This window comes from Phocoena phocoena, chromosome 6 (genome assembly GCF_963924675.1).
Source record: "Phocoena phocoena chromosome 6, mPhoPho1.1, whole genome shotgun sequence".
NCBI lineage: Eukaryota > Metazoa > Chordata > Mammalia > Artiodactyla > Phocoenidae > Phocoena > Phocoena phocoena.
In genome coordinates, this window is record NC_089224.1 from 113,597,593 (window position 1) to 113,617,498 (window position 19,906).

Consider the following 19,906-nt stretch of genomic DNA (forward strand, 5'->3'; position numbering starts at 1 on the left):
GCCCTCTTCCTGTATCACGTTCTCTCCGGTAGTCATGGCAGCTTCAAGGAGTTGTCTGCTCCAGTTCTTTGTTCCAGGGCTTCCGGCCCCATGCCCGTGTTGTGACATCTACTAGGGTTGGTCTGGAGGCCCAGCAGGTGTGGCAGCTCTTCAGCCGAAGCAACTGCCACAAAAACGGAAGACGACTCCTTCCTCCAGTGGTTTCTGCTTCTCATACCTGTGACTGCCTTTGGCCTGGGGACGTGGCAGGTAAAGCCTGACTTCTCGCGCTCCTGGCTCTGAGCCCTTGACTCTGCTGCCACCTGCTCGGGCTTATGCCCTGTGTCCGTAGGTCCAGCGCCGGAAGTGGAAGCTACAGCTGATCGCAGAACTAGAGTCTAGAGTTATGGCCGAGCCCATCCCGCTGCCCGCAGAGTGAGTGTGTGAGGCCTCCTCCCCCAGCCCCGGGGCTGGGGCTCAGGTGAGGTCAGCAGTGGGGCCTGGCTGCTGCCACCCTTCCCGACCCTGATGGGAGCCCTCAAAATCAGTGGTCCTGCTAGGCTTCCTGTTGACACCCGACTGCCCTTGTGAAGCTGCCTGACATAACGTACACAGACAGATCTTTGAACCTGGGTTTCGCGCCTTTTCCAGGCCCAGTGTAGCTGAGGGACCCCTGCACAGTGCTGACGGCTTTCTGCAGCAGTAATTCCTAGCTGGAGGGGAGGGCACGCACATGTCAAGTCTGGACATGAGAATGGTACTGTGAGAAAACACGCAGGCAGTCGACTGCCTTCTCCCCTCATTTAAAAGCACTGTCCTAGGAATACCCTGGTGGTCCAGTGGTTAGAACCCCAGGCTTCCACCGCAGGGGGCCCTGGTTCCATCCCTGGTCAGGGAACTGAGATCCCACAAGCTGTGCGGCACAGCCAAAAAAAAGGCACTGTCCTAAGAGTGCCAGCTAAAATCACAAAGCTTTCCAGACACAGAAGCAAACGAGTGGGTCACATTCAGCTTGCCGATGACGGTTTTGGCCCACGTATTTTATCGTGTTCACACGGGAGGCCACAGCTTTAAGCTTTTCTTGAAAACATGGACTGTTGGGCAGCACAGATCCACGTTCCCATGTGGCATCAAAAGGATCAGCTTCCCCCTTTGGAGGGCGCATCACGCAGACCCCACTGTGGCGGTGTGTCCCCTTCTACATGGCCACGGTGGGCTTCGTGGTTTGCAGACTCTTGAGAGGGTCTGTCTTCCTGCCAAACCTTGCTTGGTCTCAGCTCCTCCCCTCTCCTGTAGCCCGATGGAACTGAAGAACCTGGAGTACCGGCCAGTGAAGGTCAGGGGGCACTTTGACCACTCTAAAGAGCTGTACATGATGCCACGGACCCTGGTGGACCCTGCCCGGGAGGCCCGGGAGGCCGGCCGGCTCTCGTCGGCGGCTGAGAGCGGTGCCTACGTGGTCACTCCCTTCCACTGCACTGCCCTGGGGTGAGTGGGACGCGGGGGAGCTGACTGGCCTGGCAGATGCGGTCCTTCCCATCTCCTTCTCAGCCCCCAGCCCTGGGGAATCCAAGAAACCCAGATAAGCTCGACTCCTTGGGAGTTTGAAATGTGTAATTCTGACATTAAGCCAATTAACTTACGACTGAACAACGCCTGCCTGTTGAGCTCTGAAGGAAGGAGAGGTGAACGAAACAGGCCTCTGGAGAAGCCGTCCATGCGTGGCCCACACGTTTACTGCTTAGGGTGCAGCCTGAGGGGCCGGCAGAGGAACTCACGAGAGAGGAACACCCAGCCCTGCAGGGAGGGAGTCGACTCAAGGAAGGCTTCCCTGGGCTCTTTGGGTCAAATAGTGAGTGAGGAGATGGGCGGAGTATCCCAGGGGAAGGTGACATGTACACTTTGGGGGCTCTGCAAGTGCAAGGCCGGTAAGTAGAGCAGCTTCCCAACGGTAACATACAAATGAAACCCCAGGTCCCTTGTCAGCCCCCAGCTTTCTGGTCTTAGGTCTGGGATGGGCCCCGACGCTGCGGCTCGGGGACGCCCCTGGTTAGGATGGGAGATTCTGGGCAGACACGCGAGGCAGCAGCTGGAGGCGGCGGGGCGGTGCGGCAGGTGAAGCACACAGCAAGCAGAGGCTGCCGCTGCTGGTGGCACGGAGGCGGCGAACCTACAGCACTCAGGGTCGGAGGCACCCCTCCCCCCTCCAGCTAGCTCTACTAACCCATAAACCCTTACCCGTGCTGTGGTCCGGGAGGGAGGTGCCAGAGTGACCATTAGTGACCACCTTTATTCAAAAACCGTCCCTTACCTGAAACAGCGCGCTCTTACTACTCTAGAGTCACCATCCTGGTAAATAGAGGGTTTGTGCCCAGGAAGAAAGTGAATCCAGATACGCGGCGCAAAGGCCAGGTAAGGGGCGTGAACCCGTCCCCCTGTAGGAACCAATGCAGGCTTCATGCAGGGCCCCACAGAGCATCTCACACCTTCCTGGGCAGGTTGAGGGAGAAGTGGACCTAGTCGGGATGGTGAGGCTGTCGGAGACCAGGAAGCCCTTTGTTCCCGAGAATAATCCCGCGAGGAACCACTGGCACTACCGGGACCTGGAGGCCATGGCCCGGCTCACAGGCGCGGAGCCCATCTTCATAGATGCCGACTTCAGTACGTTGTCAGCAGGCCCTGTTCTAGCTTCCTCTTGACCCTGGACAGCTCCCCGGCACTTCCGCCCCAGCGCTCGTGTTGGAGTGTTGGAGCGGGAGTGTGCCCGACAGGCGCTAAGAGGAGGGCGACACGAGGGGGCCGGCTGACTGGCCACTAAGTGCCAAGCAGCTGGTAGCACAGGCCCCGGTGAGGACACAGCCCACTGTCCCCGCAGAGAGCACAGTCCCGGAAGGACCCATTGGAGGGCAGACCAGAGTGGCCCTGAGGAACGAGCACCTGCAGTACATCATCACCTGGTGAGCCCGGGCTCCGCCCACTCCTGCTCGCCCCACCCTCCCTTCAGCCCCGACAGCGCTCACTTTCTTTCAACCCAAGGTACGGACTCTGCGCGGCCACCTCGTACCTGTGGTTTAAGAAATTCCTAAGCCGGACTCCTGGTGTGTGACGAGGCTGGCGGATGTAGCCCTGTCCCTGAACAGCTGAAGCCATTTCAAGAGACTCGACATTAGGCGGATAACATGTTACTGGTATAAATAAATCTCTACACCGCACGTGTAGCGCCCTCCTTCCGCCCAAATGAACTAGTCGATCTAAGATCCGGGCTTAGTTCAGCGTATTCAAGGTATTCAAGTACTGCTTGGCCTTTTCAAAACTGGACCAACACACAAGTGCTGCCCTATGAGGGATAAGGACGCAGGATTCACTTGCCACTGCCCCAACCTTTTAGCCCAAAATGCCCAACACTGGCTGAACAAGAGGGTTTTTTTTATTATTATTATTTTTATGTACAGAAAAATCAATAGTGTACACTTAGCCCAGTTTGGTGGCCAGTTCTTTGGCCTTTGCCTTTTCCAGCTTGGCGATGCGAGCCACTGATTTGGGACCCAGGATGTTGCCTCCCCAGTGGCGGCGGATCTGTAACAAGAAGACAGGCAGTCAGCTCGGCGGGTCATTTCACGCACTTCTATTGGGTTGTTCCAAGTTGACTGGCAAATACAACTGCTCAGAAAGAGCCGAGAGCCAGGTAGTTTCTGACTAAAGACGCAGCTTTTACCAGAAGACAGTATTCTGTGTGAGTGCGCTACCTACCTCATCGTATCTGTCGTTGTAATTGGTCCTGATGGCTTCCACCAGCTTCGCCAGAGCACCTTTGTCTTCCCTAACAAGGCAGAGGGGAAAATGGGGGTGACTGGCCTCTCAGTTACCCTTCCAGAAAGCAGCAGCGGCTTCCTTTTTAGCTCCAACACAAACCTTCTGCCTCAGATGACAACATGACAACATGGTTTATTCAGGTGAAGAAATTCATAACCATCATCGGCAAAGGTTCAGAAAAAAGGTTTGTTTTTTTTTTTTTTTTTTTTTTTTTTTGGCGACACGCAGGCCTCTCACTGTTGCGGCCTCTCCCGCTGCGGAGCACAGGCTCCGGACGCGCAGGCTCAGCGGCCATGGCTCACGGGCCCAGCCGCTCCGCGGCACGTGGGATCTTCCCGGACCGGGGCACGAACCCGCGTCCCCTGCATCGGCAGGCGGACTCTCAACCACTGCGCCACCAGGGAAGTCCGAAAAAAGTATTTTAAGGTTGGTCTTTAGGCTAAGATCTCGAGAAATTAAGCGAACTTGGGGGCGGGGCAAGGCCGTCCCCCAGTGATTCTTGGGAATTCTGGGCTACCCTACACACTTACGAGTTGACTTGTGTGAAGGCCACTGTGGTGCAGGTCTTCCTGTGGACCAGACGCCCCAGCCTGGCCTTGCCCTTGATGATGCAGTAGGGAACCCCCATCTTACGGCACAGGGCAGGCAGGAAAACCACCAGCTGGAAGACAGCATTAGCTCTAGAGAGTATCTCGAGCAAAAGCAGTAACTTAAAAGCTAACGTGGTAGCAATTGCTCAGGGTTAAAAAGCTCCTACACTTGTACTTCAAGGTGTAATTCAGTGAGAGTGTCACATCACTGCAACAGCCACGAGAGGGCTCCCGTCAGGACTCCTCAGACGGAAAGCTGACAGTGCTCTCCACCCTGCTAGGGCCTCTGCCAGACCGAGTATTTAGCTTTGAGCTGTCTTCCCAGTACAAACAAGGACCCAACCAATCTCAGTCCAGCAGTCAACGCTTGAGAACAAGTCACACGTACCTCGATGGGATCCACGTCATGTGCGATCACCACCAGCTGAGCCTTCTTGTTCTCCACCAAGGTGGTGACGGTGTTAACCCCTAGAACGTACAAGCGGTCTGTGTGGCGGAGGGGTGGGGCTGCTGGGCACAACAGCACTTGCACCGGGGGCCCCGCCGTGACTCAGGGTTAAAAAGCTCGGATTTTACTCTTCACAGCGATTCCAGGTGAAGAAGTTCATGCATCATCGCCAAGAGCCGGCCCCACCGTTCAGCCTCTTCAGGGAGGGGCCCACTCACCTGCTCGGAGGACAGGTGGCCTCTTGGTGGGGACATCCCCTTTGCCCGCAGCTTTCTTCTCCGCTCGGGCCAGCAACCTCTGCTTCTTCGCTTGCTTTGTCTCTGGTCTGTACTTGTGGGCCAGCTTAAGCAGCTGAGTAGCTGAAAAAAAGACCGCCAGTCCAGGTCGATAGTTTAAAAGATTACATCACGTAACCGTACAAATGCTAGGTCACTGTCCTGAACACAAGTGCACTTCAAGAGACCTCAGATCGTAGACGTCATCTCTTCAGTATATCATGTTCTGGACACTAGACAAGGAATCCTACGTTTTAATAAACTAACATACTCAAGATACCCACGGCCCCTTTACAGGCCTCAGCTCTACCAGTGTCCAAGTAAAGGTGGCAACCGTGCCCAAGAAATCCCTTCCCCACGCTGCGCTTCTGCCACAGGACCTCACCTGTTTGGCGGTCCAAGGCCTGGGTGAATTGGTTGATGGCGGGAGGTACTTTCAGCCGCTTATAGAGGATAGCCCTTTGCCGCTGCAGGCGGATGTAGCGGGGCCATTTGACAAAGCGGGTGAGGTCCCTTTTGGGCTGGATGTCCTGTCCTGAGAAGTAAAGGGCAACACCGTGAGGCTCAAACTCCCCGTCCAGTTCGTGTTTAGGGCCACTCAGAAGGACGCAGGCGCATCAGCGATCTCGGTGCTTTAAAGTGGCATCACCACGTCTCAGCAAACATTTCGCATCACCTGCACGCCGACACCTAGGATCACGGGGGACACTAGCGACTCCTCTCCTCGTTCAACAGGCAGCCAAGGCGCGTGTCAGTACCGCAGTCCCACCGCCTCTGCTCTGGCAGAGCTGGTTTCGTGAATCCCAAGGCCAGTATCTGGGCTCCACACTGCCACACGCTCAGGCCCTTACAGCGCGGCCACGAAGGATGCACCGTCACTGCCCCCTCTCAGAGGGAGCGATTAAGAACCGAGCCGGGTTACAGCTAGAAAGCAGCGAAAACGCGAGAATCCCCATCCAGGTAGCCTCGACTCCAAACTCACTGAATTCTAGCAAGGCCAAAACATAACCTTCTGTTCAATCAGCCGCTTTTCTCCGTTGGGGGATACCGTTTAAACAGCCGTTTTCAACATTTCCCGTCTCTTACTCACCAATGCCAAAATTCTTGGGCCTTTTCTCGAACAAGGGGTTGACCACCTTCTTCGCCTCCTGCTTCTTCACCACGGCAGGGGCCGGGGCCACCTTCTTACCCTTGGCCTTCTTTCCCTTCGGCTGGGCAAAAGGAAACACCCAGTTCAACCGCCGCCTCCCCAACAGTCTCTCTGAAGACGGGTGGGTCCCGAGCCGGCCCCAAGCATCCCCGTGAGCAAACCTGGCCCCAGCCGCAGGCGCCGCGAGCCCGGCGACCGCCCCCCCGCTCGTGCATCAGCGATCTTGGTGGTTAGGGACGTCCTCACCATCACTCAGATAGCAAATATTCTTTCACATCATCTGCACGAGCCTCGACAGCCCCGCGGCCCCTTTCGGAGTGCGGCGGGCTCCAACAGCAGAGGCAGACAGACTGAAAACCCCCTGCCCAAGACCCCAGGCGGCCCCCGGGACGGAAGAGCCCCCGGGGCGCTAGAGCGCCTCGGCCCCATCAGCCACGAGCCCCGCATGGCGGCGCTGCGCACCCCGGATCCTCCTCCTCCCCAGGCCCGGCTGCCGAGGAGTCTATGCGGCCCCAGTGCCTCTAGGCGAGGCCCCGCAGGGCTCCTCTCGCGCTGGGTCGTGGAGGGATCCCTGCGCAGTCACGCCTCGAGCAGGATGGCAGCGGATAGAGCCCGGATCCGAAAGCCAGCATCGCTGGCACCAAGAACACTCACCATCTTGAACGGTTGGCGGAGAAAGAAAGGAAAGGGAATTGTGGGTAATATGTATGCGACCTCGGAGATCGCGAGAACTAAAGCCTGTGCGGGATTTCGGATTTAAAGCGACAGAACTTTCTCCCGCCCGGCGGGCGGTGCCTAGAGCCGGACGACGGGTCTGAGCTGCTTGGAAAGGGGCGCGGAGAGGCGCCGGGGAGCCGGGACTTCTCCGGAAGGGCGCGCGCTCGTCCTCAGCCCGCCTTGGCCAGGTACCCGCCGGTCCCCGGCTCTGCGGACCAGGTGTGGGCGTTGGGGCGGCGTGGCGGCGGTGTCGGCGATCTTCTCGTGCGATTTACTCCAAAGTGGCTTAAGAACCGCGAGTTCGGTCGGGGGGCCACCCGGACCGGAGCACGCGCAGCCCGGAGGCACCTGGCGCGGGGCGGGAGGGTGATCCCAGCAGAGACCCCGGAGCTCAGGAGCCCAAGAGGTCCCGTGGGGCGGCCCCCGGGGGTCCCGGCGTGGAGACGAGGGCGGCGGATTGGGGGTGAAGGCCGAGTGCGTTTGGAGGAGGTGGGGTAGGATCCGAGCGGCTCCTCGGGTGAGGAGTAGGGCAGAAGTGCTGGCGGGGAAGCGGCTGGCCAGGGCAGGTGGGGGACGTGCGTGGGCCTGGCCTCTGAGAAGGCTGCGCCGGAGCCCATCAGGGTGTCGTCGGGGTTCCGGGGAAGGGGCGCGGGCCGGAGGAGACGCCGCAGTGCACTGTGTGCGGATGCTTGGACGAGTGTGTTTGGCAGACAGGGAATCCCCGGAGAGCTGCGGGTCCTGCCGAGGCGGGGGCCTGGAGGGTGGGAGGCTGGGGTTCGCTCGCTCACACCAGACTCTGGGTCCCAGGTGCCCCCTGCCGTGCCCGAGGCCCCGCCATGGCCCAGCAGAGAGCCCTTCCGCAAAGCAAGGAGACGCTGCTGCAGTCTTACAATAAGCGGCTCAAGGATGATGTCAAGTCCATCATGGACAACTTCACCGAAATCATCAAGACCGCCAAGGTGGGTGGGGGCCGCCGGTGTGCTGCCCCTTCTGAGACCAAGGGAAGTAGCAGGGTCTAGAGATTGTGGACAGTGGTGAACGGAGCCAGGGTGTCTGCTTGCAACAGCACCCACTCAACATGGCTGCTCCGGGCCAGGTGATGGCGATATACCAGTGAACCCTTGTCCCCATGGGGAGAACATTTGGGAGAGTCGCAAGGGGACTGACAATAACAAACAGGTCAACAGATAAATAAACTGGCCAATTACAGGTCCTGGTGAGGCAGTTGTAGGGGACTCCAGTCACATTGCCGGGATCCAACGTCCAGCATCACTTAACTAGCAGCAAGGGCTTGGATGAGGTCTTGACTTCTCAGTGCCTCAGTTTCCCCTGCATCGTAGGGTCCTTGTGATGACTGGAGGAGTTTATCTGTGTAAAGCGGTTACCATGGGGGTTATTGCGAGCGCACGCGGTCAGGGAGAGAAGCCGGGGAAGGCCTCCCAGGTGGGTAGAGTGGTCAGTGTCTGGTTCCGGTCAGGCAAGCCCGCTGACCAGATTGGGGCAGGATCTCTGCATGACCGCTGCAGACCTGTAAGGCTTGTTTGAGCATTGAGAGTGACGATGAAAGCTAGAGTTTATTTAGTGCTCACCACGTGTCAGGCCAAGCCGAGAGGGCCCTTTGTGTCCCGTCCCATTTAATCTTCACAAGAACTCTACGGGGCAGGTAGCATTGTTGTCCTCTCCCTTTTCACAGGGGGAAACTGAGGCTCAGGTTTACCAACCTGCCCAAAGTCATTCTGCTAATAACTGGCAGGGCTGGGATTTGAACCCGGGAAGTCTGGCTCCTAACCGCCTAGGGTGCCCTGACCCCTGCCCGGACCCTGGCCTGGTGGGTGGGTTGGGACAGTTAGCAGCCTAACAGGCGACGGGCGGGGCAGGACTCCTGGCTCCGCCATTTGCTGCCCGAGACACCTTGAGTGTGCTCAGGTCTGTCCCGGCCTCAGGTTTCCCCACCTGTCAACCAGGGATGGCGGTCCAGGCTTCTGTGAGTTTCCTAAGGTGATGGTCAAGTGCCTAACACAGTGCCTGGCACCCAGGAAGTACTCGGCAAACGGTCACTTGAAAAAACACATTGTCGTTTTATCGATCCATTTAGCAGGTCCGTGAGCACCTGAGCTAGGGACGCCGTCTGTGCTGAACAGGACTCCATACCCCAAAAAAGACAGGCTCAACACCTCCCCGCACCTGGCACAGCGGCTGGTGTACTTAGGCATCCACTGGTCCTGGTGAAGGTGCCTGTCATCTCCTTAGAACAGAGCTAGAGGGGGTGACGGTGCACGCGGCCTGAGGTCTGGTTGGCAGCGCCCGGTGCGCAGAGGGCACGAGAGGCCACAGGGTGTGGCGAGTGCGGTCATGCCGCCACTGCCAGGTGCCTGAGGGCCGGGGCGCCTGCCCATTCTAGGCTTTCTTGTTTGCCCTCCAGATTGAGGACGAGACGCAGGTGTCGAGGGCCACTCAGGGCGAGCAGGATAATTACGAGATGCACGTGCGAGCCGCCAACATCGTGAGTCACCAGGTGGAGGGGACAGCCCGGGCTCCAGGAGCCTTATGGTCCCCACTGGGGTTCCCTGGGTGGGGAGCAAACCACTGCTCAGGAGACTCCGCCCGAGAGGAGGGCTGCCCATGGCAGCCGCGTAAGGGGCTGGCAGGTAGCCGGCCACGGCCATCCTGTCGAGTGCCGGGCGGTGGTTAGAAAGAGGTCACCCCTTCCTCGCTGAAGGTTCTTTACAAGTGCGGGAAGCAAATGGCCAGATGAAACGGGATGTGCATTTTGATCCCTTTCGATGTCACAGAACAAGCAGGGCAACCAGGTATTTCCATAGGTCTGTGCCCCCGGATGAAAATGCACAGGACGAGGTCCTAAAGGAATCCCCCCCCACAACTGGCAGATGTGCCGCACCTGAGGAAGAGCAGGGCGGGAGGTTGAATGGGGTGTAGTTGGATCTGGGGTTCGAGGTTTTGAGAAGCAGAATGTGTGCTTGAATAGCACGTGAGCCTGGTGATCGTACCAGCAGGAGCAGAAGGCAGAGGCCAGGGGCGCATGGGGACTGGGGGGCTGACGGCACCTGCCCCCCCTCCCCTCCCCTCCCCCTCCCCCTCCCCTCCCCCTCCCCTCCCTCCCCTCCCCCTCCCTCCCTCCCCTCCCCTCCCCCTCCCCCTCCCCTCCCCCTCCCCTCCCTCCCCTCCCCCTCCCTCCCTCCCCTCCCCTCCCCCTCCCCCCATAGCTTAAGCTCTAGTTTCCTCACTTCTCACAATGACCCTATGTTAGTGCCGTGGTCCCACTTGGCAGGTGAGGCAGCTGAGGCCATTGCTTATCCAGCGCCAGGCACACGGAGGCAGGCTGCTGTCAGTCCCTCACTGTGCTGCCCCGCCCCCATCCACGTAGGTCCGAGCCGGTGAGTCCCTGATGAAGCTGGTGTCCGACCTCAAGCAGTTCCTCATCCTCAACGACTTCCCGTCGGTGAATGAGGCCATCGAGGAGCGCAGCCAGCAGCTGCGAGCTCTGCAGGAGGAGTGTGACCGGAAGCTCATCGCCCTGCGGGATGAGGTCTCCACAGACCTCTATGAGCTGGAGGAGGAGTATTACTCGTCCAGGTACAAATAGGGCTGGACCCCGTGCAGAGCGGACCTGTGGACCTGGGCCCGGCCAGCAGGGGTGGCCCAGCCCCACCTGGCAGCCCGAAGGTCCTGTTTTTCCAAATCCTTCCCGGTCTTGGCGACAGAGCCCTTTGCCTGGGTTTCAGAGGAGACCTCATGGTCAGAGCGTTTGATCTACAGACAACCTACGCCGTCGACCGGGGCCCGGGCATCGGGATGAAAATCACAGAGCCGCGAGGGTTGGGAGGGCCAAGCCAGCATTTCTGTCTGGGGGCTTGTCTGTCCCTCTTAGCTATCTAAGCAATACCTAAACATTCCAGCCAAGGCGGGGCTAGCTCTCTTGGCCACCCAGGCCCATGTCCAGGACTCCAGTGCTTGCCCAGGGATGTAGTTCCATATGGAGGTCACTGAATACCCACCGTGTGTGTCAGGGGTGGGGGTTTCTGGGAAGGAGGAGGAGAAAACCCAAGCAGAGGATGGCCTTGAAAGCCAGGCCTGGGAACTTGGACCACTGAGCCCCCATTCAGCTCAGCCTTGTTCACAGACCTTCTATATGCCAGGCCCATGCTGAGCCCCAGGGATACAGCAGGAGCAAGACCTGTCACCCCAGCCCTCGTGTGGCCACTTAGAATCCTGAGACTTGAGGCGGTTTGACCTGGAGGGGGCCTGAGAAATCAGAGTCCAGGTGTAATTTACATTTGGGGAAACTGAGGCTGGAGAGATCCCACATCTCTGTCCCCATTAGCTTGGAAAGATTGACACTCGGTCCAGCAGACACGGAGTCCACACCCCCTCTCGCCCTTGCCTGACAAATGTGTCCTTCCCGTCATGGATTTTCAGCGCTCCTTTCTGTCCCGTGGCAGCCGTGCTGGGGCCACAGACGCCCAGAGCCAGTGGTCTGGGGCTTGGTTTCACCGCGCTGGACTCAGTGCCACCCCTCATGGTCCCCGCCCATCTTGGCCTTTGCGGGAAGGGACAGAGTGTCACTGCCCAGAGGGAGCGGTCTAGCCTCTTCCAGAGGGTTCTGGGGCCTTCTCTAGTCCCCGATGCCCACGGCTCAGCAGACATGCGGCAGGTGCCTCCTACGTACCAGGCCTTCAGAGAGGGGTCCCAAGTGGGTCCCTGCTGGGGATGTTGCTCACAGCCCTGCTTGTCCCCTATGTCCCCGTGTTTGTCCCCTTGCTGCCCCCAAGGGCCACACCCCTGGGCTGAGCAGCTGCAGGCCAGCAAGGCAGCGCCGCCTCTTGAGGCTGAGGGCCGGAGGGGCAGGGCCGCAGGGGAACCCAGGGGGTCTGAGAGCTAGGCTCCTCGCGTCCCGGCTCTGGGCCCGGCAGTCTCTGGTTCACCCAGAGGGGTTTCTGGTCCGGCCTGGGGTCCCTTCCCGCTGTTCCCGTTGCCTCGAGAGGCTGAGTTCCTCTCTCGTCTGTAAATGCCTGTAAGTGGCTGGGGCTCGGCTGAGGCTGGGCCCGCGGGCTGTCAGCGCCTCCCTGCTCGGCCCCCAACCCCGGCCACCAGCGCTCAGCCCGTCCTCCGTCCTCCCCGTGCGTCCCGGCTGCCTGCACCCCCATCTCCCCGGCCACCAGCGCTCAGCCCATCCTCCGTCCTCCCCGTGCGTCCCGGCTGCCTGCACCCCCATCTCCCCGGCCACCAGCGCTCAGCCCGTCCCCCGTCCTCCCTGTGCGTCCCGGCTGCCTGCACCCCCATCTCCCCGACCACCAGCGCTCAGCCCGTCCCCCGTCCTCCCTGTGCGTCCCGGCTGCCTGCACCCCCATCTCCCCGGCCACCAGCGCTCAGCCCGTCCCCCGTCCTCCGTGCGTCCCGGCTGCCTGCACCCCCATCTCCCCGGCCACCAGCGCTCAGCCCGTCCCCCGTCCTCCCTGTGCGTCCCGGCTGCCTGCACCCCCATCTCCCCGGCCACCAGCGCTCAGCCCGTCCCCCGTCCTCCGTGCGTCCCGGCTGCCTGCACCCCATCTCCCCGGCCACCAGCGCTCAGCCCATCCCCCGTCCTCCCTGTGCGTCCCGGCTGCCTGCACCCCCATCTCCTGCACCCCCATCTCTACGCTCACTCCCCTGCTTTCTGCTCACGACTTGCTCTTTCTTGGTCTCTTGCCCTCCACTCTCCTTGAGACTCCGCTCTGTGTCCAGGATGGTTTCTGAGACTGAACGCTGAGGGCAGGAGCAAGGGAGGGAGCGAGAGGCAGGGCAGGATTCGGGAGAAAGCCATGGAGACGAGTGTGGGGACGGGACATGCTCTAGTCGCCCCATTGACAACCTTCACGAGCCGTGCCCTTCACCTGCGTCCTCGCCGTGAGAGGCCGGCCCTGCTGTCCCCTTATTAGAGACAGGAGACTGAGTTCAAGGGGCCGGGGGCCTGTTTGAGGTCACACACAACACCAGGGCCTCTGCTCCTAACTGCCACCCCATTGAGGCTGAGTCCCAGCCAGGGCCAGACCCAGAAGGACGACAGGCTCTCTGCCCTCAGGGGCCTCGGGACCCAGGAGGCCATAGCGAGCTCTGGACGCTGGTTCCTGCAGCTGGTGGGAGCGTGTGACTAGGCTGGCAGCTCCCTGCGGGAGGAGGGCAGCTGGAGCCAGGACAGGAGGTGGCGGCAGGGACCAGGAATGCCACTTGGCAGGAGGGACACCGGTTGGTCAGTGGAAGGGACCAGCCGAGGTCACAGCCTGCTGGTGGCTGGTCCCAGAAGGCGCCCTTTCGGATTCTCCGGAGGACCCGGAGGCAGGGGCAGCCGCCCGCGCCTCGCCCTCAGCCGGGCCGCTTGACGGAGGGGCCAGCACCGAGGAGAGGAGGGGAAGGCCGGCCTGGGGTGTGGTCTGTTTCCTTAACTCTGCTTCTGTCTCGCTTTCCCTCCCTGGCTTCCCTCACTGCCTGCTCCTGTCTCTCCCTGGGTTTCTGGTGGTGGAAAAGCTCAAGTCTTTGCGAAGCTAATGGTCTGCCTCTGTGTGAAGCTTACTGGAGGCTGGACCTCGACACAGACTCCGCCGACGGCCTCTCAGTCCCTCTGCCGGCGTCCCCGGAGCCCAGTGCCGGCCCCCTGCAGGCTGCAGCCCCTGCCCACTCCCACGCCGGTGGCCCCGGCCCTGCAGAGCACGCCTGAGCCTCCCAGGGCTCCTCTCCCCGGGCCCCTAGACCTTAGGAATGAAGTGCAGTGTTCCCCTCTGGGCCCACCACAGCCTCAGCTCTCTTCAGCCTCGGGGCCCACTTGGGGAGCCGCCGTGGCCTCTTTCGGAACCGTGTCAGCCCAGGGACAGCCCACCTAGGAGTGTTGGGGGAAAGCAAATACCCCCAGCCATGCCAGGGGGGCCCATCCTTCCTCTTGTCGTCACCTCTTATTTGCTACCTTCCTGGCTGGCTGGAAGGAAGTTTCCAGGGTAGTTTGTCCTGTTGAGGACCTAACGGCGGGGCAGGGGGGATGCCCAGCCTTGGGAGACGTGACCTGAGCGTGGTGTTTACAATGGAGGACGCAAGTGCTCAGAGTGGACAGTACTAGCCAAGGCCAGGCCCCCATGCAGAGCTCTGCCCGCTACCTTGCCCTGAGGCTCCCTGCGCTAGCTGACTGCCCCTGCAGGGCTGTGGGGAAAGGGGGCTGCCCACTCTTGCAGAAGTCAGGCAGGGTCCTTCCTATTGCGCTGCTGCACACGTTTTGGTTCTTTTTGTGATGAGACTGTTGAATAAAACCAGCCCCACCCTTTTGCTTTGGTCGGTTCCTTTTCTTGCTCAGCCCCAATCAGTTTTGGACCACCCTTGGTCTCGGTGGCTGTCGGAAAACAGCCCCTGGGCTTTGCCTGGACAACATTGGGCTCCAGGTCAGCCTTCTCACGGGGGATCTGGGCAAGCAGGGGCTTTGTCAGCTTGGAGTCATGGCTGCATCTCCATTGCTTAGAAAGAGCTGTCTAGGACCTAGAAGGGCCCTAATGTTTGGTGAATGCATGAAAAGCTGCCATTGTTGCATACCACGTGGCCTAGGCGGCGTGCGTCTGGTTGCACCCCGAGTCGGTGCTCGTTATTGGCATCTCAGAGAGGGGCGACCACGGGCTTGCAGGGGGTTGTAGTGCTGTGCTCATGGTCATGGAGCTGGGAAGGGAAGTGGGAGGTTCAGGACTCAACCCAGGTGGAACGCTAGGCCCAGTGCCTGGAGCCAGGCTCACCTGAGAAGCGGGGGGCGGGTGTCACCCCAGAAGAGCCGGGACATCAATCCCAAGCCCTGTCACCGGCGTGCTGAGGGAGATCACCGTCCCAGTGTACGGAGGACATGCCAAGCCACGACCCGCCACGTCACTCTGAATTTATTACCAATCACCACTGAAACATAAACTTGATGAGGACGCTGCTTGTAGCCCGGGGCCTTGGAACCTGCCCGGCGCGCAGTCCTTTCTGAACGAACGCGGTCTCGCCAGCTTCCATTTGGGGTCTGAGCCCCCAGAGAACTAAATTTCTGCGGATCTCTTCCCGTCCCCCCGTCATGGGTACCGACCACCTACCGCGTGCCAGGCGCGGTCCCCGCCCCCGCCCCATAATGCTTTGCGCCCCCCGGTGCCTCTTCCGTTGGCGCCACCTGGTTAATCGAGCGTCGCGCGCTGGCTGCTCGGCGCTCGTCTGGCCGCGCCTGCCCACGTGCTGGTTTCCGGCGAGCGCAGCGGAAGGGGAAAGGGTCGCGCCGGCCGGGGGCAGGGTGTATGTCTGTGGCTGCCGGTGCCGGCGAGGGACGCTGCAACCCGGCTCTCCTCCCCGCGAGTAGGACCCCGGAGCGAGCCCCGCCCGACCCCCGAACCTCCAGCCATGGCTTCTCTGCTTGCGAAGGACGCCTACCTCCAGAGTCTGGCCAAGAAGATCTGCTCCCAGCCCAGCCCCGAGCCACAGAAGCGCAAGTCGGGTAAAGCGCAGCCCCCGGCCGGGACTGGGAGGGCTTCGGAAGGGGGCGCCCCTCCACCCCCCAGCGTCCCCACTCCCCTCCGCGGCGGAGGTCGGTGTGTGCCCCACACCGCACCTGAGTAGCCTGCAGGTGGAGTAGGCACGTATATGCGTGAAACAAGCCTGTGAAATAGTAGAGGGAAGTGTTGTAAGGGATGCTTAAGGCAACGCCATTTCCCTTGTTGGTTGGGGGCATCCGTCTGGGAGTCTGAGGGATTCAGCTGTGCGCCCTCCGGGCTGGAAGCTCGGCCGGGGTTTGGAGGAGGTGACCCCGTGGAATGGTTGGTCTGCCGTTGGGCATCGTGAACAGGCTTAGCCAGCCCTCCACGCCGGGTGGGAAGACAGGTATGAGTGAGGATGAAAAAAGTACTTTTTCAGCCCAGTACTATGGGCCTGGTGGTGGTGTGGGGAGAAGGAAGGAAGAAAGAAGATGGGTCCTGCTAATGGGAGTTTACACGGCAGTGGCGACAAGGGCCCCCTCAGGAGGCAGGTACACAAATAGGTGAAACCGACAGTAATTGGCTTGCCCTGGCGCAGAGGAGGGGAGAGTGGGCACGTCTGCCGTGGACCTACCAGAGGGAAAACGACCTTTTCTTTTGATACAAGGAAAATGTGTTCATCGTAGAAAAATGAAGTTAAGTGAATTTTTTCACCACTCAGTTACTAGTTAGACCTGTGTCTTTCTAAAACTTTTTCTGAGTGTTTCTCACTGAAACAATTTGGCTCCTACTTTGTGTACTCAACTCTCATTTTCCTTTTAGAATGTAAACGTTTTGTGCCCTCCCCAACACACACACGTGTGGGATCTTAGGTCCCCGACCACGGATTGAACCCAGGCCCTTGGCAGTGAGAGCGCAGAGTACTTAACCACCGGACTGCCAGGGAATTCTCTCCCAGTCTGTTACAGTGCAAGCCTGTGCCATTGTTTTTTGTTGGGTACATCATAGTTTGTTTTGTGGCGGTGCCCTCACTGTCGTTGTAGATGGATATCTAGGTTTACCTAGTTTTTCGCTCAAAAGACGTAATGGTGAACACCCCGAGGCCACATCTTTCTGCATACCCAGAATGGGTTCTCACAAGCAGACTGCTGGGGCAGCGTGTGGGTGCTTTTCAGGGTTTTGATGAGTGTGGCTGGTCTGCTTTCTAGGAAGTTTGTGGTTCTGAGCTCAACGGATGAGGGTCTCCATATCCCCCATCCTGATCGGCTTTTGGCATTCTTCTAGGACCGAAGCCTCTGCAAGACCTTCCTATCTATTGAATGGGTCACAGGGATTGGGGTGGCAGCCCTTTCTCATTTTGTGTTTCAGCTGGCAAAACTCAAGTCTCAGAAGCTGCTAGGCCACCCAAAAAGAAGAGGAAGAGAGCACAGAAGAAATCCCGGGAGCGGGAGGAGAAGGCTGCAGAACCCAAGGCCCAGGCCCCTGCGGAGAAGTCTCAAGCCAGGACGCCAGTGGCAGCCAAGGAGAAGGAGGATGAGGCCCCCAGCTCGACGGGGGCCCCTGCGGGTGAGGGGGGTGGGCAGGGTCGACTGGGATCTGGGACAGATACAAAAGTGGGCCTCTCTGGTCATAACGGCACGATCAGATCGTGTGAGACTTCCCGAAGAGCGCGTTTTCAGAGGACAGATCACGGGGCCCCTGTGGGTGGATGGGAATCTCAGGAAGTGCACAGTAGTTCCAGGCCGCGTAGTAACTGGGATGGCGAGGGGCAAGGCCATGTCCCACTGAGGTCCTGCAGCAGCTTGGCTTGTAGAACTTTACTGCCCTCACGTCTCTGAAGTGGTGTGAGAGCTGCCTCTGGGTCTGGGGGGCGCTGCAGAAGGTGGAAGAAGTGGGAGATGGGTTTGGGCCGCACTTCGTGAGGATGTCCTGTCCTGGAGGCCAGTCCAGCTTGAAGAGGTAGGGTAGAATTTACTGGAACTGACCTGCAGATCCACGAGTGGTCACTGGAGGGGGGCAGTGTATGGAGACTCAGGCTTCGAAGCTGGGCCCTTGGGGAGGGCCCAGGAAGGTCGGGGGGTGGGGGAGTCTCCTTTTGGTCCTCTGACTGCTTCTTTGCAGATGGCCTGGCCGGTGAGCCTGGCTCTTTATTTGCCTTGGACGTTCTGCGGCAGCGCCTGCATGAGAAGATCCGGGAGGCGCGGGGCCAGGTAGGTGGAGGAGACCTCTGGGTCCTGTGGTGGTTTCCGCACCCTGCCTGGAGAGAAGACGCCCAGGTGCTTGCTGAGGTCAGCCCCAGCTCTGCCAGCTATTATGGGGCTGACGGGGCAGGCGTGGGGGCGCTCAGCCCCTGTTCCCGCCCCTGCAGCGGGTGCCACCAGGGCCTCGGCAGCTCTGTCCTGCAGGAGGTCAGGTGTAGTTCTTGTCATCTTGGGGAGCTCGGTCCCCAGGGTCCCCCTCCTGCTGGCCATGCCGAGCTTCTGGCTCTTCTGTCCTGCGGCCTTGGAGAGAGGCTCAGCCTCTTCCTTCAGGGAAAGCTGCCTTTGCTAACACACCCACACTGGGCGGCAATTCCTGCACGTTTGTCCGTCTAAATGCACGACGGCCCTGTGAGGTAAGCCAGGGCCTGAGATGAGGTGACAGGCATGCGACGGATGCTCCAGGACCTCAACCGCCCCCCGCCCCCCGTTTTCCTGGGGCCCTCCCCCAAGCCTCCTGCTGTGTGGGGACAGTCCCCTGGCTTCTGTCCGCACTGTCCCGGGACAGGCCCGAGGGCCCTGCCTTCCTGCAGTGGTCCAGAGCACTGTTGTCTGCCCCACAGGGGTCAGAATCGTGCAGTGGTCTGCACAGGTGCAGTGTTCTGACCCAATGCCAAGATCTGGGTGGTGGCCTTGGTTAAGCCCCCTGTCCTTGTCTCTGAAATAATGGAGGGCCACATGTCCCTTATTGGGTCACTGGGGAGACTTAGAGGCAGCATGTTTGGGAAGTGCCCCGGTATGGTAGGTGCCTGGGATCCGGAAGGCACGGTTCTCGTGGGATCCCCTTGGCCTTGTTTTGGGTGCACTTTGGGTGCCAGGTCACCTCCGGGTGGAACGCTGCACGTGGCGGCCCATTTTCCTGCCCCGATTCCATGTGCCAGGCTGGGGGCCCCGCGGTTGGGAGAACCTGATGAGTGAGCACCTTCTTGCGCCGCAGGGCAGCGCCAAGGAGTTGTCTCCAGCTGCTTTGGAGAAAAGACGCCGGAGGAAGCAGGAGCGCGACCGGAAGAAGAGGAAGCGGAGGGAACTGAGAGCAAAGGAGAAGGCGGCCGAGGCCCTGGAGGGGGTGGAGGGGGTGGAGGCCGCCGAGCCGCCGCCCGAGGCGCCCCACGAGGAGGCGCAGGCCCAGGCGGGGCTGCTCTTCAACAAGGTGAGCGCTGCGCGGCCGTCGGGCGGGTGGAGGTGGGCGCGGTGCGCAGGCCCCAGGCGGGCGGGAAGCGGCGCACAGCTCACGTCGCCCTCTTCCCCCGAGGTGGAGGTGAGCGAGGAGGAGCCGGGCAGCAAGGCCCAGCGTAGGAAGGAGAAGAGGCAGAAGCTGAAGGGGAACCTGACGCCGCTGACGGGCAGGAACTACCGGCAGCTGCTGGAGCGCCTGCAGGCGCGGCGGGCCCGGCTGGAGGAGCTGCGGGACCAGGACGCGGGCCAGGCCCGGGAGCTCGAGGCCAAGATGCAGTGGACCAACCTGCTGTACAAGGCCGAGGGCGTGAAGATCCGCGACGACGAGCACCTGCTGCAGGAGGCCCTGAAGCGCAAGGAGAAGCGGCGGGCGCAGCGGCAGCGCGCGTGGGAGAAGCGCACGGCGCACGTGCTGGGGAAGATGCAGCAGCGGCAGGACAGGCGGCGGCAGAACCTGCGCAAGAAGAAGGCGGCCAGGGCCGAGCGGCGCCTGGAGAAGGCTCGCAAGAAGGGCCGCATCCTGCCCCAGGACCTGGAGCGGGCCGGCCTGGTCTGAGGGCCCGGATGCCCGGCGCCGACCTGGGTGGCCGCAGGCTCCGGGTCCCAGCGGAGAGCGGACGCCGCCGCGTGCTTGAGAGCCTTTGGATCCAGGGGAGGGATGACCCAAATCCAGGCTCTAGGCTCCTCTTGTGAGGCCGGAACGCTCCCTGAAAGTTGCGGGGTGGGGGGTGAGGGAGCAGTGAGGAGGGAGGGGGCGTCTTGAGGGGGGGCTTCCCTGGCGCCCTCTTCCTCCCCCATGTTCACAGGAGGGGGAACTGCTGTGTCTGCCCCAAACTCACTTGGAAAGGGACAAAAACCAGCCAGCTCCTGTAGCCTGCGTTGGAGTGGAGTTGACGGGCTCGGTAACTGGGAGACGGCGGGGCCGTCCTCAGGCTGCCTGGAATTGAGTTATTCGAAGTTAATTTCTAAGGTGGGTGAAACCTAAAATTTAAGGTAGACATGCACATTAAAAATCCTAAGGTAACCAGTAAAAGG

General features: G+C 60.5%; 4 protein-coding genes and 5 non-coding genes across 9 annotated transcripts; 3 read left to right on the forward strand and 6 right to left on the reverse strand.

The window, feature by feature from the left end:
* Positions 1–121: 121 nt before the first annotated feature.
* Positions 122–3,085, forward strand: SURF1 (SURF1 cytochrome c oxidase assembly factor). The gene is made up of 7 exons (XM_065879583.1): positions 122–249; positions 332–414; positions 1,276–1,467; positions 2,319–2,391; positions 2,478–2,640; positions 2,855–2,936; positions 3,016–3,085. Exons 2-7 carry the CDS (start codon positions 386–388, stop codon positions 3,083–3,085), a joined length of 609 nt encoding a protein of 202 aa, XP_065735655.1. The 5' UTR covers positions 122–249; positions 332–385.
* Positions 3,086–3,384: 299 nt separating this feature from the next.
* On the reverse strand, positions 3,385–6,932 carry RPL7A (ribosomal protein L7a). The gene is made up of 8 exons (XM_065878952.1): positions 6,910–6,932; positions 6,196–6,316; positions 5,491–5,640; positions 5,049–5,189; positions 4,771–4,850; positions 4,323–4,453; positions 3,730–3,799; positions 3,385–3,555 (listed from the first exon to the last, which is right to left on the reverse strand). The coding sequence occupies exons 1-8, from the start codon at positions 6,910–6,912 to the stop codon at positions 3,451–3,453; spliced, it is 801 nt and encodes a 266-aa protein (XP_065735024.1). The 5' UTR covers positions 6,913–6,932; the 3' UTR covers positions 3,385–3,450.
* Positions 3,894–3,961, reverse strand: LOC136125205 (small nucleolar RNA SNORD36). Its single transcript, XR_010655979.1, has one exon. It is a non-coding gene; the product is annotated as a small nucleolar RNA SNORD36 (small nucleolar RNA).
* On the reverse strand, positions 4,524–4,596 carry LOC136125204 (small nucleolar RNA SNORD36). Its single transcript, XR_010655978.1, has one exon. It is a non-coding gene; the product is annotated as a small nucleolar RNA SNORD36 (small nucleolar RNA).
* LOC136125202 (small nucleolar RNA SNORD36) lies at positions 4,928–5,002 on the reverse strand. The gene has a single exon (XR_010655977.1). It is a non-coding gene; the product is annotated as a small nucleolar RNA SNORD36 (small nucleolar RNA).
* LOC136125207 (small nucleolar RNA SNORD24) lies at positions 5,719–5,786 on the reverse strand. Its single transcript, XR_010655981.1, has one exon. It is a non-coding gene; the product is annotated as a small nucleolar RNA SNORD24 (small nucleolar RNA).
* On the reverse strand, positions 6,466–6,540 carry LOC136125206 (small nucleolar RNA SNORD24). The gene has a single exon (XR_010655980.1). It is a non-coding gene; the product is annotated as a small nucleolar RNA SNORD24 (small nucleolar RNA).
* An 876-nt stretch (positions 6,933–7,808) lies between the features above and the next one.
* MED22 (mediator complex subunit 22) lies at positions 7,809–13,684 on the forward strand. The gene is made up of 4 exons (XM_065879594.1): positions 7,809–7,931; positions 9,395–9,475; positions 10,358–10,566; positions 13,495–13,684. Exons 1-4 carry the CDS (start codon positions 7,809–7,811, stop codon positions 13,682–13,684), a joined length of 603 nt encoding a protein of 200 aa, XP_065735666.1.
* Positions 13,685–15,284: 1,600 nt separating this feature from the next.
* On the forward strand, positions 15,285–19,502 carry SURF6 (surfeit 6). The gene is made up of 5 exons (XM_065879300.1): positions 15,285–15,460; positions 16,806–17,003; positions 17,559–17,647; positions 18,633–18,845; positions 18,948–19,502. The coding sequence occupies exons 1-5, from the start codon at positions 15,367–15,369 to the stop codon at positions 19,425–19,427; spliced, it is 1,074 nt and encodes a 357-aa protein (XP_065735372.1). The 5' UTR covers positions 15,285–15,366; the 3' UTR covers positions 19,428–19,502.
* The last annotated feature ends 404 nt before the right edge of the window (positions 19,503–19,906 follow it).